This window comes from Oncorhynchus mykiss, chromosome 17 (genome assembly GCF_013265735.2).
Source record: "Oncorhynchus mykiss isolate Arlee chromosome 17, USDA_OmykA_1.1, whole genome shotgun sequence".
NCBI classification, from domain to species: Eukaryota; Metazoa; Chordata; class Actinopteri; order Salmoniformes; family Salmonidae; genus Oncorhynchus; species Oncorhynchus mykiss.
Genome location: NC_048581.1, coordinates 3,837,346 through 3,857,522, shown reverse-complemented (window position 1 = coordinate 3,857,522; position 20,177 = coordinate 3,837,346). Strand labels below are relative to the sequence as shown.

The following is a 20,177-nucleotide window of genomic DNA, read 5'->3' as shown; positions in this document are numbered from 1 at the left end:
TAGTCAGGCTTTGTACTACTAGTCAGGCTTTGTACTACTAGTCAGGCTTTGTACTACTAGTCAGGCTTTGTACTACTACGTTATACAAGTCAGGCTTTGTACTACTACGTTATACAAGTCAGGCTTTGTACTACTACTAGTCAGGCTTTGTACTACTACGTTATGTAAGTCAGGCTTTGTACTACTACGTTATTTAGGTCAGGCTTTGTACTACTAGTCAGGCTTTGTACTACTACGTTATGTAAGTCAGGCTTTGTACTACTACGTTATGTAAGTCAGGCTTTGTACTACTAGTCAGGCTTTGTACTACTACGTTATTTAAGTCAGGCTTTGTACTACTAGTCAGGCTTTGTACTACTAGTCAGGCTTTGTACTACTACGTTATGTAAGTCAGGCTTTGTACTACTAGTCAGGCTTTGTACGACTACGTTATGTAAGTCAGGCTTTGTACTACTACGTTATGTAAGTCAGGCTTTGTACTACTACGTTATGTAAGTCAGGCTTTGTACTACTAGTCAGGCTTTGTACTACTATGTTATGTAAGTCAGGCTTTGTACTACTAGTCAGGCTTTGTACTACTACGTTATGTAAGTCAGGCTTTGTACTACTAGTCAGGCTTTGTACTACTACGTTATGTAAGTCAGGCTTTGTACTACTACGTTATGTAAGTCAGGCTTTGTACTACTAGTCAGGCTTTGTATTACTACGTTATTTAAGTCAGGCTTTGTACTACTAGTCAGGCTTTGTACTACTAGTCAGGCTTTGTACTACTACGTTATTTAAGTCAGGCTTTGTACTACTAGTCAGGCTTTGTACTACTACGTTATTTAAGTCAGGCTTTGTACTACTAGTCAGGCTTTGTACTACTAGTCAGGCTTTGTACTACTACGTTATGTAAGTCAGGCTTTGTACTACTAGTCAGGCTTTGTACTACTACGTTATTTAAGTCAGGCTTTGTACTACTAGTCAGGCTTTGTACTACTAGTCAGGCTTTGTACTACTAGTCAGGCTTTGTACTACTAGTCAGGCTTTGTACTACTAGTCAGGCTTTGTACTACTAGTCAGGCTTTGTACTACTACGTTATACAAGTCAGGCTTTGTATTACTAGTCAGGCTTTGTACTACTACGTTATGTAAGTCAGGCTTTGTACTACTAGTCAGGCTTTGTACTACTACGTTATGTAAGTCAGGCTTTGTACTACTACGTTATTTAAGTCAGGCTTTGTACTACAAGTCAGGCTTTTGTACTACTACGTTATGTAAGTCAGGCTTTGTACTACTAGTCAGGCTTTGTACTACTAGTCAGGCTTTGTACTACTAGTCAGGCTTTGTACTACTAGTCAGGCTTTGTACTACTACGTTATACAAGTCAGGCTTTGTACTACTAGTCAGGCTTTGTACTACTAGTCAGGCTTTGTACTACTAGTCAGGCTTTGTACTACTAGTCAGGCTTTGTACTACTACGTTATACAAGTCAGGCTTTGTACTACTACGTTATACAAGTCAGGCTTTGTACTACTACTAGTCAGGCTTTGTACTACTACGTTATGTAAGTCAGGCTTTGTACTACTACGTTATTTAGGTCAGGCTTTGTACTACTAGTCAGGCTTTGTACTACTACGTTATGTAAGTCAGGCTTTGTACTACTACGTTATGTAAGTCAGGCTTTGTACTACTAGTCAGGCTTTGTACTACTACGTTATTTAAGTCAGGCTTTGTACTACTAGTCAGGCTTTGTACTACTAGTCAGGCTTTGTACTACTACGTTATGTAAGTCAGGCTTTGTACTACTAGTCAGGCTTTGTACGACTATGTTATGTAAGTCAGGCTTTGTACTACTACGTTATGTAAGTCAGGCTTTGTACTACTACGTTATGTAAGTCAGGCTTTGTACTACTAGTCAGGCTTTGTACTACTATGTTATGTAAGTCAGGCTTTGTACTACTAGTCAGGCTTTGTACTACTACGTTATGTAAGTCAGGCTTTGTACTACTAGTCAGGCTTTGTACTACTACGTTATGTAAGTCAGGCTTTGTACTACTACGTTATGTAAGTCAGGCTTTGTACTACTAGTCAGGCTTTGTATTACTACGTTATTTAAGTCAGGCTTTGTACTACTAGTCAGGCTTTGTACTACTAGTCAGGCTTTGTACTACTACGTTATTTAAGTCAGGCTTTGTACTACTAGTCAGGCTTTGTACTACTAGTCAGGCTTTGTACTACTACGTTATTTAAGTCAGGCTTTGTACTACTAGTCAGGCTTTGTACTACTAGTCAGGCTTTGTACTACTAGGTTATGTAAGTCAGGCTTTGTACTACTACGTTATGTAAGTCAGGCTTTGTACTACTACGTTATTTAAGTCAGGCTTTGTACTACTACGTTATTTAAGTCAGGCTTTGTACTACTAGTCAGGCTTTGTACTACTACGTTATGTAAGTCAGGCTTTGTACTACTAGTCAGGCTTTGTACTACTACGTTATTTAAGTCAGGCTTTGTACTACTAGTCAGGCTTTGTACTACTACGTTATGTAAGTCAGGCTTTGTACTACTAGTCAGGCTTTGTACTACTACGTTATGTAAGTCAGGCTTTGTACTACTAGTCAGGCTTTGTATTACTACGTTATGTAAGTCAGGCTTTGTACTACTAGTCAGGCTTTGTACTACTACGTTATACAAGTCAGGCTTTGTACTAGTACTAGTCAGGCTTTGTACTACTACGTTATGTAAGTCAGGCTTTGTACTACTACGTTATTTAGGTCAGGCTTTGTACTACTAGTCAGGCTTTGTACTACTACGTTATGTAAGTCAGGCTTTGTACTACTACGTTATGTAAGTCAGGCTTTGTACTACTAGTCAGGCTTTGTACTACTACGTTATTTAAGTCAGGCTTTGTACTACTAGTCAGGCTTTGTACTACTACGTTATGTAAGTCAGGCTTTGTACTACTAGTCAGGCTTTGTACTACTACGTTATGTAAGTCAGGCTTTGTACTACTAGTCAGGCTTTGTACTACTACGTTATGTAAGTCAGGCTTTGTACTACTAGTCAGGCTTTGTATTACTACGTTATGTAAGTCAGGCTTTGTACTACTAGTCAGGCTTTGTACTACTACGTTATACAAGTCAGGCTTTGTACTACTACTAGTCAGGCTTTGTACTACTACGTTATGTAAGTCAGGCTTTGTACTACTACGTTATTTAGGTCAGGCTTTGTACTACTAGTCAGGCTTTGTACTACTACGTTATGTAAGTCAGGCTTTGTACTACTACGTTATGTAAGTCAGGCTTTGTACTACTAGTCAGGCTTTGTACTACTACGTTATTTAAGTCAGGCTTTGTACTACTAGTCAGGCTTTGTACTACTACGTTATGTAAGTCAGGCTTTGTACTACTAGTCAGGCTTTGTACGACTACGTTATGTAAGTCAGGCTTTGTACTACTACGTTATGTAAGTCAGGCTTTGTACTACTAGTCAGGCTTTGTACTACTACGTTATGTAAGTCAGGCTTTGTACTACTACGTTATGTAAGTCAGGCTTTGTACTACTAGTCAGGCTTTGTATTACTACGTTATTTAAGTCAGGCTTTGTACTACTAGTCAGGCTTTGTACTACTAGTCAGGCTTTGTACTACTACGTTATTTAAGTCAGGCTTTGTACTACTAGTCAGGCTTTGTACTACTAGTCAGGCTTTGTACTACTACGTTATTTAAGTCAGGCTTTGTACTACTAGGTTATGTAAGTCAGGCTTTGTACTACTACGTTATTTAGGTCAGGCTTTGTACTACTAGTCAGGCTTTGTACTACTACGTTATGTAAGTCAGGCTTTGTACTACTACGTTATGTAAGTCAGGCTTTGTACTACTAGTCAGGCTTTGTACTACTACGTTATGTAAGTCAGGCTTTGTACTACTAGTCAGGCTTTGTATTACTACGTTATGTAAGTCAGGCTTTGTACTACTAGTCAGGCTTTGTACTACTACGTTATACAAGTCAGGCTTTGTACTAGTACTAGTCAGGCTTTGTACTACTACGTTATGTAAGTCAGGCTTTGTACTACTACGTTATTTAGGTCAGGCTTTGTACTACTAGTCAGGCTTTGTACTACTACGTTATGTAAGTCAGGCTTTGTACTACTACGTTATGTAAGTCAGGCTTTGTACTACTAGTCAGGCTTTGTACTACTACGTTATTTAAGTCAGGCTTTGTACTACTAGTCAGGCTTTGTACTACTACGTTATGTAAGTCAGGCTTTGTACTACTAGTCAGGCTTTGTACTACTACGTTATGTAAGTCAGGCTTTGTACTACTAGTCAGGCTTTGTACTACTACGTTATGTAAGTCAGGCTTTGTACTACTAGTCAGGCTTTGTATTACTACGTTATGTAAGTCAGGCTTTGTACTACTAGTCAGGCTTTGTACTACTACGTTATACAAGTCAGGCTTTGTACTACTACTAGTCAGGCTTTGTACTACTACGTTATGTAAGTCAGGCTTTGTACTACTACGTTATTTAGGTCAGGCTTTGTACTACTAGTCAGGCTTTGTACTACTACGTTATGTAAGTCAGGCTTTGTACTACTACGTTATGTAAGTCAGGCTTTGTACTACTAGTCAGGCTTTGTACTACTACGTTATTTAAGTCAGGCTTTGTACTACTAGTCAGGCTTTGTACTACTACGTTATGTAAGTCAGGCTTTGTACTACTAGTCAGGCTTTGTACGACTACGTTATGTAAGTCAGGCTTTGTACTACTACGTTATGTAAGTCAGGCTTTGTACTACTAGTCAGGCTTTGTACTACTACGTTATGTAAGTCAGGCTTTGTACTACTACGTTATGTAAGTCAGGCTTTGTACTACTAGTCAGGCTTTGTATTACTACGTTATTTAAGTCAGGCTTTGTACTACTAGTCAGGCTTTGTACTACTAGTCAGGCTTTGTACTACTACGTTATTTAAGTCAGGCTTTGTACTACTAGTCAGGCTTTGTACTACTAGTCAGGCTTTGTACTACTACGTTATTTAAGTCAGGCTTTGTACTACTAGGTTATGTAAGTCAGGCTTTGTACTACTACGTTATTTAGGTCAGGCTTTGTACTACTAGTCAGGCTTTGTACTACTACGTTATGTAAGTCAGGCTTTGTACTACTACGTTATGTAAGTCAGGCTTTGTACTACTAGTCAGGCTTTGTACTACTACGTTATTTAAGTCAGGCTTTGTACTACTAGTCAGGCTTTGTACTACTACGTTATTTAAGTCAGGCTTTGTACTACTAGTCAGGCTTTGTACTACTACGTTATGTAAGTCAGGCTTTGTACTACTAGTCAGGCTTTGTACTACTACGTTATGTAAGTCAGGCTTTGTACTACTAGTCAGGCTTTGTACTACTACGTTATGTAAGTCAGGCTTTGTACTACTAGTCAGGCTTTGTATTACTACGTTATGTAAGTCAGGCTTTGTACTACTAGTCAGGCTTTGTACTACTACGTTATACAAGTCAGGCTTTGTACTACTACTAGTCAGGCTTTGTACTACTACGTTATGTAAGTCAGGCTTTGTACTACTACGTTATTTAGGTCAGGCTTTGTACTACTAGTCAGGCTTTGTACTACTACGTTATGTAAGTCAGGCTTTGTACTACTACGTTATGTAAGTCAGGCTTTGTACTACTAGTCAGGCTTTGTACTACTACGTTATTTAAGTCAGGCTTTGTACTACTAGTCAGGCTTTGTACTACTACGTTATGTAAGTCAGGCTTTGTACTACTAGTCAGGCTTTGTACGACTACGTTATGTAAGTCAGGCTTTGTACTACTACGTTATGTAAGTCAGGCTTTGTACTACTAGTCAGGCTTTGTACTACTACGTTATGTAAGTCAGGCTTTGTACTACTACGTTATGTAAGTCAGGCTTTGTACTACTAGTCAGGCTTTGTATTACTACGTTATTTAAGTCAGGCTTTGTACTACTAGTCAGGCTTTGTACTACTAGTCAGGCTTTGTACTACTACGTTATTTAAGTCAGGCTTTGTACTACTAGTCAGGCTTTGTACTACTAGTCAGGCTTTGTACTACTACGTTATTTAAGTCAGGCTTTGTACTACTAGGTTATGTAAGTCAGGCTTTGTACTACTACGTTATTTAGGTCAGGCTTTGTACTACTAGTCAGGCTTTGTACTACTACGTTATGTAAGTCAGGCTTTGTACTACTACGTTATGTAAGTCAGGCTTTGTACTACTAGTCAGGCTTTGTACTACTACGTTATTTAAGTCAGGCTTTGTACTACTAGTCAGGCTTTGTACTACTACGTTATGTAAGTCAGGCTTTGTACTACTAGTCAGGCTTTGTACGACTACGTTATGTAAGTCAGGCTTTGTACTACTACGTTATGTAAGTCAGGCTTTGTACTACTAGTCAGGCTTTGTACTACTACGTTATGTAAGTCAGGCTTTGTACTACTACGTTATTTAAGTCAGGCTTTGTACTACTACGTTATTTAAGTCAGGCTTTGTACTACTAGTCAGGCTTTGTACTACTAGTCAGGCTTTGTACTACTACGTTATGTAAGTCAGGCTTTGTACTACTAGTCAGGCTTTGTACTACTACGTTATATAAGTCAGGCTTTGTACTACTAGTCAGGCTTTGTACTACTACGTTATGTAAGTCAGGCTTTGTACTACTAGTCAGGCTTTGTACTACTACGTTATGTAAGTCAGGCTTTGTACTACTAGTCAGGCTTTGTACTACAAGTCAGGCTTTGTACTACTACGTTATGTAAGTCAGGCTTTGTACTACTAGTCAGGCTTTGTACTACTACGTTATGTAAGTCAGGCTTTGTACTACTAGTCAGGCTTTGTACTACTAGTCAGGCTTTGTACTACTAGTCAGGCTTTGTACTACTACGTTATGTAAGTCAGGCTTTGTACTACTACGTTATTTAAGTCAGGCTTTGTACTACTACGTTATTTAAGTCAGGCTTTGTACTACTACGTTATGCTAGTCAGGCTTTGTACTACTAGTCAGGCTTTGTACTACTACGTTATGTAAGTCAGGCTTTGTACTACTAGTCAGGCTTTGTACTACTACGTTATGTAAGTCAGGCTTTGTACTACTAGTCAGGCTTTGTACTACTACGTTATGTAAGTCAGGCTTTGTACTACTCGTCAGGCTTTGTACTACTACGTTATGTAAGTCAGGCTTTGTACTACTAGTCAGGCTTTGTACTACTACGTTATGCTAGTCAGGCTTTCTACTACTAGTCAGGCTTTGTACTACTACGTTATGTAAGTCAGGCTTTGTACTACTACGTTATATAAGTCTAGTGGAAATTCCAACTTTAATTCGCTCGGATTTATTCAATAAATACAGCAACTAATCTCTTACTGCAAAAAAAATAATTTTTCAGGCCTTTATGGGCAGTTCTCTATATGTATTACCTGGATGTAGAAAATCAAATAAGCGTTTAGACATCTAAAGCTTTTAACCTCTATCAAATTATCCTTTTAACCTTAGCTCTATCAAATTATCCTTTTAACCTTGGCTCTATCAAATTATCCTTAAAGGGGCCGCTCAGAATAATTTGTTCACCCCTGACGTGTTCAGGGTTGCATATTTTAACCTTACCTCTATCAAATTATCCTTAAAAAGGGACCGTTCTGAACCTCTCAGAATAATTTGTTCACCCCTGACGTATGAGTGTTCAGGGTTGCATATTATTAGTATTTCCATTAACAAATCTCTAGTAATCAATTTTTTTTTTTTTTTAAATTGTATCTATATTGTCACAGAATCAATACATAAATGTAGGAATTCTTAGTTACTCACATTCAGTGTGTTTCCAATGACTTCCCTTTATCCCTACGACTCAGCTCGACGTATAGAAACTTAAAACACATGTTTTATTTATTTTAGTCTAATTATACACATTTCTATACTTTATCACAAACTTCAGATGAACGCGTATTTCCAACCTCACACAACTCACATATCACAAACACAGGGAATAACACCTAAACAATAGTAACCTATTACCTCATTTATCAAACATTTGATCAAAACATTACACATTATAATTTGAACTTCACCAAGCCGAGTTCTCTCTCTCTCTCTCTCGCAAGATCACCCACACACACTAGTCCTTGACTCCACATGAACCTCACCAGTCCTACTGTGATCAACTCAGTACCACGGATCTGGACTTAGGCTAATTAACAATCATGCCCAAGGATACCACATTTAAGAACACTTATCAATGGAGTCCTGCTAGTTTACGTCAGCTGTGGCCCTCTGAAGGAAGACCTCGCTCTGAGCGTAACCTCAACAGGGGCATTTCTTTTTTTTATAATTTCATCACTTATCGGACAGATAGTAACTGAGGTAGGCTTGGACCGTGTCGGAGATCTGGCATCCACCCGCGCACGCTACCTCTCAGATCTCAGGCAACTGCTCAATAATGAGTATGGTTTTCCCTGAGATCCCACTTTCTGATTCCCTGGGCACAGTTTACCCAGATCTTCAGGAGCGGTCAACAGGTGTGAAGTTTCCTCCTCGTCACCCCAAAAAAATGTAAATGGACATTCATACCGAGAGAGATTGAAGTCATTTCTTCAAACAATCATCTTTATTTAATATTGATTAATTATTGCAATAATGAAAGACTAGTTCAAGCCCAACACTCTTGACTGTTGGGCAGAGCAGCCAAAACTTTCCAGGCAAATGCTTTTTCCACCCCTCCCCTGCAGATTGGGTCACCATAAGCCACTTTGGGTTTATCCTGTGGTCATCTGCACTGGGGGGGGGGGGGGGGGGGGGGGGGTTTGTTCTACTCCTCCAGGTTCTCCTCATCTGGGTTACATCTAACCACAACTTATCTATTGGATTTTAGGCTCCTCTCAGTTCACACAGATATTTAAAAATAACATACATTTCTTACTATTAGTTAAGTATATAATCAAACTATTAATAACAAACTAAATCTGGTAAATATATATTTTTTCTAATATACGTTTTATAATTGTATAAAAAAAAATAGTTTTTTTTTTTTTTTTTTTTACATATTAGAAAAACAGTGGTAAAGCATTTCCCCACAGTCAGAGCAGTGGTAAGGTTTCTCTCGGGTGTTTATTTTATAGGTTGCCTGAGAGAATAAAACTCCCACAGTCAGAGCAGTGGTGAGGTTTCTCTGTGTGTCAGCTGGTGTCTAGTAAGGTGACCCTTCAAGGTGTAACTCTTGTCACACTCTTAGCAGCTGTACGGCCTCCCTCCTGTGTGGACTCTCTGGTGAATCTTTAAGGAATCAGATCTTGAAAAACTAAGTCCACAGGCTGTGCAGCAGTAAGGCTTCTATTTGGAGTGAGTTTGCTGGTGAGATTGAAAGTCACCCGACGTGACAAAACTCTTCCCACACTGATCACAGAGGTGCGGCTTCTTTCCTGTGTGCCTTCTCTTGTGGACTTTAAAAGCAAAGGCCTGGGCAAAACTCTTCCCACAGTCAGGGAAAGGGCATTGGTATGGCCTCTCTCCTGTGTGTCTTCGCTGGTGAATTCGCAAGGTTGCCATTGTGGAAAAGTTGTTCCCGCAGTCTGAGCAAGAGAACGGTTTCTCTCCCTTGTGACTACGCTCGTGTCCTTTGAGAGACTGTTGCCAAAGGAAGCTCTTGTCACAGTGAGAGCAGTGGTAAGGCTTCTCTCCAGTGTGAATAAGCTGGTGTTTCTTCAATGCACCTGGCGTTGTGCAGCTCGACTCACACTGAGAGCAATGGTACATCTTCTTCTCTGAATGTGTGAACTTGTGACTATTTAAAGAATCACGTCTTGAAAAGCTCTTCTTGCAGTCAGAGCACTGATAGGGTTTTGCTCCTGTGTGTATTCTTCGGTGTGTCCCAAGACTGGTTCTATGTGCAAACTTCTGCCCACATTCAGAGCACTCGTATGGTTTCTCTCCAGTGTGAATCCGCATGTGTTCTTCCAGTGCCCTGGCAGAGGAGAGACCAGCACCGCACTGGGAGCAGCAGTGAGGTTTATCTTCTGTGTGTCTGACCTCATGTTCTTTCAGAGATCTGTTGTTAGTGAAACTCAGCTCGCACTTAGAGCAGTGGTAGGGCTTTTCTCCTGTGTGAATTTGCATGTGAATTTTCAGGTGATCCGACCGTCCAAAACTCCTCTGGCAAACATTGCAGCTGTGTGGCTTCTCGCCTGTGTGAATTCTCTGGTGTTTGTACAGGGCTGAATTAGTGGCAAAGCTTAACTTACAGTGGGAACAGTGGAAGGGTTTCTGTCCAGTGTGCGTTCGCTTATGCTGCTCTAGAGAATGAGATGATCCTAGCTTCTTGCCACACTGTGGGCATTGGTATCCTTTCTCTCCAGTGTGCACTATGTTATGTCGCAAGAGTCCAGTCTTAACAGCAAACCTTTTCCCGCACTCAGTACATTGGTGGGGCTTCTCTCCAGTATGTCTTAGCTGGTGACATCTTAAAGTACAAATCAGTCTGAAGCTTTTCCCACAGTCAGCACAATGGTAAGGTTTCTCCCCTGTGTGAATCCTATGATGTATTCTGAGTAACTTAGCGGAGGAAAAGCTTCCTCCGCACTGCTCACAGTGGTGAGGCTTTTCTCCTGTGTGTATTCGTTTGTGTTCAGACAGTGCCGAGGCTTCTGTGAAACTCTTCCCACACTCAGAGCAGTGGAACGGTCTCTCTCCAGTGTGAATCCGCCAGTGAGCTTTTAAGCTTTGTGATGTAGCAAATCTCTTCCCGCAGTCAGAGCAACAGTGTGGTTTTTCGCCGGTGTGTTTTATTCTCTCATGTACCCGTAAACCACTGGAGTATGTAAATCTCTGCCCACATTCTGAGCACTGGTACGGTTTTTGTCCAGTGTGAATCCGCATGTGTCCTTCCAGTGCACTGGCAGAGGAGAGGCTAGCTCCACACTGGGCGCAGCAGTGAGGTTTCTCTCCAGTATGAATTCTCTGGTGTCCTCTAAGGTTTACTTTAGAGGTGTAACTCTTTCCACAGTCAGAGCAGCAGTGAGGTTTCTTCCTCGTGGGTCTCAGCTGTTGTTTCTTGAGGTGTTCTGATCTTGAGACACTTTTCTCTGCCTCGACAGCATCATGATGTTTTGCCTGCCCAGATGACAAGCCCCTTCTACCGAGAGAGTGACGGTTAGGACTGTCCCCTGTGAAGAAAAGACAGACCGTTATGGTTCCTTCATATCGAAGCCAGATTTAGGCCCAGCTTTTCACACTCTTGTAACCGAATTTTAGCAATTAAAATCTTCAATGTAAAATTGCGTTAAATCTTCAAATTGTCAATGTATCCAAGGGTGTAGGGTTGTAATGATTCTACATTCCTAAATATATTGATTTATTAAATCTAGAATCTGCTTCGCAACAAAGCCTCCTTCACTCACGCCGCCAAACATACCCTCGTAAAACTGACTATCCTACCGGTCCTCGACGTCATTTACAAAATAGCTTCCAATACTCGACTCAGCAAACTGGATGCAGTCTATCACAGTGCCATCCGTTTTGTCACCAAAACCCCTTATACCACCCACCACTGCGACCTGTATGCTCTAGTCGGCTGGCCCTCGCTACATATTCATCGCCAGACCCACTGGCTCCAGGTCATCTATAAGTCTATGCTAGGTAAAGCTCCGCCTTAGCTCACTGGTCACCATTGCAACACTCATACCACAGCACGCGCTCCAGCAGGTATATCGCACTGGTAATCGCCAAAGCCAATAACTCCTTTGGCTGCCTTTCCTTCCAGTTCTCTGCTGACAATGACTGAAACGAATTGCAAAAATCGAAGCTGGAGACTTATATGTTTATATGTCTTATATGCTGTCTCCAGCTTATATGTCTCTCACAAACTTTAAACATCAGCTATCCGAGCAGCTAACATAGCCCATCTGTAAACCCAATCTACCTACCTCATCTCCATATTGTTTATATTTACCTTTCTGCTCTTTTGCACACCAGTATTTCTACTTGCACATCATCATCTGCACATATATCCCTCCAGTGTTAATTTGCTATATTGTAATTACTTCGCTACTATGGCCTGTTTATTGCCTTACCTCCTAACGCCATTTGCACTCACTGTATATAGACTTTTTTCCTATTGTGTTTTTGACTCTTGTTTATTCCATGTGTGTTGTTGTTTGTGTCGCACTGCTTTGCTTTATCTTGGCCATGTCGCAGTTGTAAACTAGCCAACCTGGTTAAATAAAGGTGATTTAAAAAATAATAATTGTACATCTTTTAAACAGATTGTATTTAGTGGCAATTAATGACATCCAGGGAGTGTCCCAAAATACATTTATATAACAGCATGAACCCACTTAGCTCCGGCGTTTTCCTGTAGTCGACCAGCAGCACAGACAACCTCTTCAGACCCAGCAGTAAGGTGTTACCAGGAGAGGTACAACCCGGGGACTCCGGGAGGGGTAGGGGGGAGAGTGTTTCCTGTTACCCCAAAAAGAGAGGAGGAGTGTTGTCATATTGGTACAAAACAATAATCCCTCTCTTTAAATTCTTAAACAAAATTCTTGCGACTAACAACGTTATATATATATATATAAAATGAAAATTTAGGCAAAAAGGCGAACTCAGATCCTTCATTCATTAAATCAGATGGCTCAGTCCACACAAAACCCACTGATATCTCCAAGTAGTTGGGAGGAGCTGGCAACACGTGCAAACTTGGACATGATAGCAACAAATTCTGAAACTACACAAAAATGAATAACTGACCAAATTATGAAAGCATTGTAATTTTAAATTCAGTAAAGTGAGAGGTGAAGCAACTATTGCTTATCAACAACGACAAGCCACCTGGGTCTTGGAAACTTGGATGGAAAATGAAAATGAGGATCATAGTGCCACTCCTATTAGCCATCGCAAAGCATCCACTACAGGCTCAAACAGCCGACCAATCAGCCTGCTACCAACCCTTAGTAAACTTCTGTTTTTTTTTTTTTTTTGTTGACCAGATGCCATTTCACAGATAAAAAAATTAACAACTAACTTTCTTACAGGGAGGGGGGCATTCAACATGTACAGCACTGACACAAGTGACTGATGATTGGCTGAAACAAATTGACGATAAGAAGCTTGTGGGAGCCGTTATATTCGACTTTAGTGCAGCTTTTGCCATTATCAATCATAATCTGCTGCCGGGAAAAAGCTGTTATGGCTTCCCTGCTATATTGTGGATCGAGAGTTCTGTCTAACAGAACACAGAGAGTGTTCTTTAATGGAATTCCCTCGCCAACATAATCCAGGTAGAATTCGGAATTCCCCAGGGCAGTTGTCTAGGCCCCTTTGAAAAAAACGGTCTTTACTAATGACCTGCCACTGGCTCTGAGTAAAGACTGTGTGTCTATGTATGACAACACTACACACGTCCTCTACCAACGGGAATTGAAATCGCTGCTACACTTTTTTTTTAAATTTTTGGATAAATAGCGTGCCAAATTTCAACTTCCTGCTACTCATGGCAAGAATATAAGATATGCATATCATTCATAGATTTGGATAGAAAACACTAAAGTTTCTAGAACTGTTTGAATCATGTCTGTGGGTATTACAGAACTTATGTAGCAGGCAAAACCCCGAGGACTAACTGTTCAGAATTATTTTTCCCCCTCTCTCTGTTCCCTGAGTTGTCATTGCCAAGGGATATTTCTTAGGAACCTGTTTTAGTTCCTACCGCTTCCACTGGATGTCACCAGTCTTTGGAATTTGGTTGAGGTTATTCCTTTGTGCAATGAAGAAGTAGGCCAACTAGGAACTGGGGACACTGTTGAGAGTTGCGCAAGACGTGAAAAGTATCACTGGTTTGTTTTCATTCCTGTATTGAACACAGAAAGACCCGTCTACAATTTGATCGATTATTGAAGTTTAAAAATACCGAAAGTTGTATTACAAAAGTAGTTTTAAATATTTTGGCAAAGTTCATAGGCAACTTTTTTAAATATTTTGTAGTTGCGTTTTTTGTAAGCTGTTTTTTCTGGATCAAAAATATATAAATTGACATTTTGGATATATATGGACGGAATTAATCGGAATTAATCGAACAAAAGGACCATTTGTGATGTTTATGGGACATATTGGAGTGCCAACAAAAGTAGCTCGTCAAAAGTAATGCATGTTTTCTATTTTATTTCAGCGTTTTGTGTAGCGCCTGCAGGGTTGAAATATGATAACCCCTTTGTTTACTGCTGGTGCTATCATCAGTTAACCTCTTGAAGCTAGGGGGCACTATTTTTATGTTTGGAAAAATAACGTTCCCAAAGTAAACAGCCTATTTCTCAGGACCAGATGCTAGAATATACATATAATCCACAGTTTAGGATAGAAAACACTCCAAAGTTTCCAAAACTGTCAAAATATTGTCTGTGAGTATAACAGAACTGATATTGCAGGCGAAAGCCTGAGAAAAATCCAATCAGGAAGTGACTCATCTTGAAACGCCTGTATTCCTATGCATCCCTATTGACCATTGAAAGGGATATCAACCAGATTCCTTTTTCTGTGGCTTCCCTAAGGTGTCAACAGCCTTTAGACATAGTTTCAGGCTTTTATTTTGAAGAATGAGCGTGAGCGACCACATTGCGTAAGCGGACAGGTGGGGGCTCTGAGTGATTTGTGCGCAAAAGAGAGAGGCGGCCATTGTTACTCCCGGTCCTAGTGAAAAGCCAACTGTCCCAGTTGATATATTATCGAATAGATATTTGAAAAACTGCGTTGTCGTGACCGCTCTTTCCGGTGGATTCCTGGGCATAACGCACCAAACTAACGGAGGTATTTGGATATAAAAAATATCTTTATGGAACAAAAGGAACATTTGTTGTCTAACTGGGAGTCTCGTGAGTGAAAACATCCGAAGATCATCAAAGGTAAACGATTAATTTGATTGCTTTTCTGATTTTCGTGACCAAGTTATCTGATGCTAGGTGTACTTATTGTTTTGCTCTGATATCGTTAAACTTATACAAACGCTTGTATTGCTTTCGTTGTTAAGCATAATTTCAAAATCTGAGACAACAGGGTGATTAACAAAAGGCTAAGCTGTGTTTCGCTATATTTCACTTGTGATTTCATGAATATTTTCTAGTAATATTATTTGACTGTTGCGCTATGCTATTCAGCGTTGCTGATGACAAATATACCGGATCCGGTATAACGCAATCAACAAGGTAGGTCGTACAGACCCTAGTTATGTTGCATCTGGACTGCTGTCCAGTCATGTGGTCAGGTGCCACAAAGAGGAACTTAAAGTTACAATTGACTCAGAACAGAGCAGCACGGCTGGCCCTTAAATGTACACGGAGAACTAACAATGATATGCATGTCAATTTCTCCTGGCTCAAAGTAGAGGAGAGATGCATCACTGCTTGTATTTGTGAGAGGTGTTGACAAGCTGAATGCACCGAGCTGTCTGTTTGAACAACTGGCACACATCTCAGACACCTAATCATACCCGGCATACTAGAGGTCGACCAACTATGATTTTTCAACGCCGATACCGATTATTGGAGGACCCAAAAAGTCCGATACCAATTAAATCGGCCGATTATTATTTATTTATTTGTAATAATGACAATTACAACAATAATTACAACAATACTGAATGAACACTTATTTTAACTTAATATAATACATCAATAAAATCAATTTAGCCTCAAATAAATAATGAAACATGTTCAATTTGGTTTCAATAATGCAAAAGCACAGTGTTGGAGAAGAAAGTAAAAGTGCAATATGTGCCATGTAAAAAAGCTAACATTTAAGTTCCTTGCTCAGAACATATGAAAGCTGGTGGTTCCTTTTAACATGAGACTTCAATATTCCAATATTCCAAGGTAAGAGGTTTTAGGTTGTAGTTATTATAGGAATTATAGGACTATTTCTCTCTATACCATTTGTACTTCATATACGTTTGACTATTGGATGATCTTATAGGCACTTTAGTATTGCCAGTGTAACAGTATAGCTTTTCCGTCCCTCTCCTCGCTCCTAGCTGGGCTCGAACCAGGAACCCATATAGGACTATTCGAATGCTGTGCATTGAGCTGTTTATGACTACCACCGCTCAGTCAGACTGCTCTATCAAATAACAAATCATAGACTTAATTATAACATAATAACACACTGAAATACGAGCCATAGGTCATTAATAATGAATAATCGATTCCTGAAACTATAATTTCGAGAAAAAAAAGCGTTTATTATTTCAGTGAAATTCGGAACCGTTCCGTATTTTATCTAACGGGTGGCATCCCTAAGTGTAAATATTGCTGTTACATTGTACAACCGTCAATATTATGACACTCTAGACCCAAACTGCTACAGACATATCTATCCTACCCTGTCTTTCTAAGGTCTTCGAAAGCCAAGTTAACAAACAGATTACCGACCATTTCGAATCCCACCGTACCTTCTCCGCTATGCAATCTGGTTTCAGAGCTGGTCATGGGTGCACCTCAGCCACGCTCAAGGTCCTAAACGACATCATAACTGCCATCGATAAGAAACATTACTGTGCAGCCGTATTCATCGACCTGGCCAAGGCTTTCGACTGTCAATCACCACATTCTTATTTGCAGACTCGATAGCCTTGGTTTCTCAAATGATTGCCATGCCTGGTTTACCAACAACTTCTCTGATAGAGTTCAGTGTGTCAAATCGGGGGGCCTGTTCTCTGGACGTCTGGCAGTCTCTATGGGGGTGCCACAGGGTTCAATTCTCGGGCTGACTCTCTTCTCTGTATACATCAATGATGTCGCTCTTGCTGCTGGTGATTCTCTGATCCACCTCTACGCAGACGACACCATTCTGTATACTTCTGGCCCCTCTTTGGACACTGTGTTAAATAACCTCCAGATGAGCTTCAATGCCATACAACTCTCCTTCAGTGGCCTCCAACTGCTCTTAAACACAAGTAAAACTAAATGCAAAACATACCCTCGTAAAATTGACCATCCTACCGATCCTCGACTTCGGTTATGTCATCTATAAAATAGCCTCCAACACTCTACTCAACCAATTGGATGCAGTCTATCACAGTGCCATCCGTTTTGTCACCAAAGACCCATACACTACCCACCATTGCAACCTGTACGCTCTCGTTGGTTGGCCCTCGCTTCATACTCGTCGCCAAACCCACTGGCTACAGGTTATCTACAAGTCTCTGCTAGGTAAAGCCCCGCCTTAAATCAGCTCACTGGTCGCCATAGCAGCACGCGCTTCAGCAGGTATATCTCACTGGTCACCCCCAAAGCCAATTCCTCCTTTGGTCGTCTTTCCTTCCAGTTCTCTGCTGCCAATGACTGGAACGAACTGCAAAATCTCTGAAGCTGGAGACTCATATCTCCCTCACTAGCTTTAAGTACCAGATGTCAGAGCAGCTCACAGATCACTGCACCTGTGCACAGCCCATCAATCTACCTCATCCCCATACTGTATTTATTTATCTTGCTCCTTTGCACCCCAGTATCTCTACTTGCACATTCATCTTCTGAACATCTACCATTCCAGTGTTTAATTGCTATATTGTAATTACTTCGCCACCATGGCATATTTATTTCCTTAACTTACCTCATTTGCACTCACTGTATTTAGACTTTTTGTTTTCTTTTGTTCTACTGTATTATTGACTGTATGTTTTGTTTATTCCATGTGTAACTCTGTGTTGTTGTATGTGTCACATTGCTATGCTTTATCTTGGCCAGGTCGCAGTTGTAAATGAGAACTTGTTCTCAACTAGCCTACCTGGTTAAATAAAGGTGAAATATTTTTTTTTTTTTTTTTTTTTTTAAATGCCATAATTGCGTAAAATTCTGGCAAATTTAGTTCGCAGCATATACCAATGAATGCAAGAGAAGTGACATTTCACCTGGTTAATATTGCCTGCTGACCTGGATTTCTTTTAGCTAAATATGCAGGTTTAAAAATATATATTTCTGTGTATTGATTTTAAGAAAGGCATTGATACTTATTTTCCACCATAATTTGCAAATAAATTCAAAAATGTGATTTTCTAAAAAAAATACATCTGCTCATTTTGTCTGTCATAGTTGAAGTGTACGTATGATGAACATTACAGGCCTCTCCCATCTTTTTAAGTGGGAGAACTTGCACAATTGGTGGCTGACTAAATACTTTTTTGCCCCACTGTATAGTATAATACAGTAGGTCTAACTAACCAGACTAATTATAGTATACTACAGTAGGTCTATCCATTCAGACTAATTATAGTATACTACAGTAGGTCTAACTAACCAGACTAATTATAGTATACTACAGTAGACCTAACTAACCAGACTAATTATAGTATACTACAGTAGACCTATCTAACCAGACTAATTATAGTATACTACAGTAGGTCTATCCATTCATACTAATTATAGTATACTACAGTAGACCTAACTAACCAGACGAATTATAGTATACTACAGTAGGTCTATCCATTCAGACTAATTATAGTATACTACAGTAGGCCTAACTAACCAGACTAATTATAGTATACTACAGTAGACCTAACTAACCAGACTAATTATAGTATATTACAGTAGACCTATCTAACCAGACTAATTATAGTATACTACAGTAGACCTATCTAACCAGACTAATTATAGTATACTACAGTAGACCTAACTAACCAGACTAATTATAGTATACTACAGTAGACCTATCCATTCAGACTAATTATAGTATACTACAGTAGACCTATCCATTCAGACTAATTATAGTATACTACTAACCAGACTAATTATAATATACTACAGTAGACCTAACTAACCAGACTAATTATAGTATACTACAGTAGACCTAACTAACCAGACTAATTATAGTATACTACAGTAGACCTAATTAACCAGACTAATTATAGTATACTACAGTAGACCTAACTAACCAGACTAATTATAGTATACTATAGTAGACCTATCCATTCAGGCTAATTATAGTATACTACAGTAGGTCTACAGACCAAATTAACTTAACTGTTGGCCGCAGCAAAACATTGGATTTTCCTAAACGAGCTACCGACTGGAGACCTGGACATATGTCTGCTCCTGAAAGACCTTGATTCTGATATTGTGCAGACCAAATTAACCTTAACCGTGTCAGGAGCAGACAAATATGCCCGGCTCTCCAGTTGGTAGCTCGTTCAGGAAAATCCAAGGCTTTGCTGCGGCCTACTTTAGCAATCTTCCATTCAGCAATTCACGGCCATTATTACCGTTCGGGAAGAGCAACGAGATATGAAACGATGTAAACAATACTTAGTAAAGCAAAATTAATTAAACAATAAATGAAACTGTGCTATAAGTTAAATAAATGTGTCACCACCCGACGGAGATCCGTGAAACGTGTTACCACGTTCGTGGCCGCCGAGGTGTTTTTATTTATATTTTACATGTATCTTAACTCACCTGATTCATTGTAGACACTCGTTTACGGTCGGTCGTTTGCAGAGTTCAGACCAAGTGAACCAGGTGAGATGTTTATTCCTAGTCTGTTGAATTGTAGATTAGGGAGGTAGAGTTTATTCTAACCTGTGACTCTCTGCCTAAAGTCCCGAAAGAAAAGACCGACTCCCTGCCTTCACATCCGGTTCCATTGAAAACATTTCCTTCACGTTACCATTCCGCTGGTCGCAGATCATGAAATGGCCGCAGAAAAGGCGGATATGTTTTTCAAAATAAGAGTCGTCCTCCAATAACAAGCGAATTTATAGATTTTTGAAGCACTATATTACAGTACAACTGTGCACAGCATTGAAACCGCATAGGGAGGAAAAAAACACAGATCTTTTGATGCATTTTTAAATTGCATGTTATTACACTGAACACAAATATTAATGCAACATGTAAAGTGTTAGTCCCATGTTTCATACCAACAAAATGCTTATTTATTTACATCCCTGTTAGGGAGCATTTATCTTTTGCCAAAATAATCCATCCAGGTGTTTTTTTAAACAGCATGATCATTACACAGGTGCACCTTGTGCCGAGGACAATAATAAAAGGCTGCTCTAAAATGTGTAGTTTTGTCACACAACATGATGCCACAGATGTATCAAGTTTTGAGAGAACCTGCAACTGGCATGCTGTCTGCAGGAATGTCCACCAGAGCTGTGGCTTGATAATTTAATGTTAATTTCTCTACCATA

The 20,177-nt window shown here is 39.9% G+C and overlaps 1 protein-coding gene across 2 annotated transcripts in view; it reads right to left on the bottom strand.

The window, feature by feature from the left end:
- The window catches only part of LOC110487310 (zinc finger protein 883), a 50,307-nt gene extending 30,568 nt beyond the window's left edge, over window positions 1-19,739 (bottom strand). Inside the window, exons 1-3 of one of the 2 annotated variants that reach the window (XM_036948672.1) lie at window positions 19,438-19,739; window positions 12,340-12,463; window positions 7,878-11,169 (exon numbers count right to left, since the gene is read on the bottom strand). In XM_036948672.1, coding sequence (XP_036804567.1) covers window positions 9,341-11,169; window positions 12,340-12,463; window positions 19,438-19,446 — 1,962 coding nt within the window. In that variant the 5' untranslated portion in view covers window positions 19,447-19,739 and the 3' untranslated portion in view covers window positions 7,878-9,340. Of the gene's footprint in view, window positions 1-7,877; window positions 11,170-12,339; window positions 12,464-19,437 lie in introns of those variants that run through there. The other variant, XM_036948671.1, reaches the window with a different exon arrangement.
- Between the last annotated feature and the right edge of the window lie 438 nt (window positions 19,740-20,177).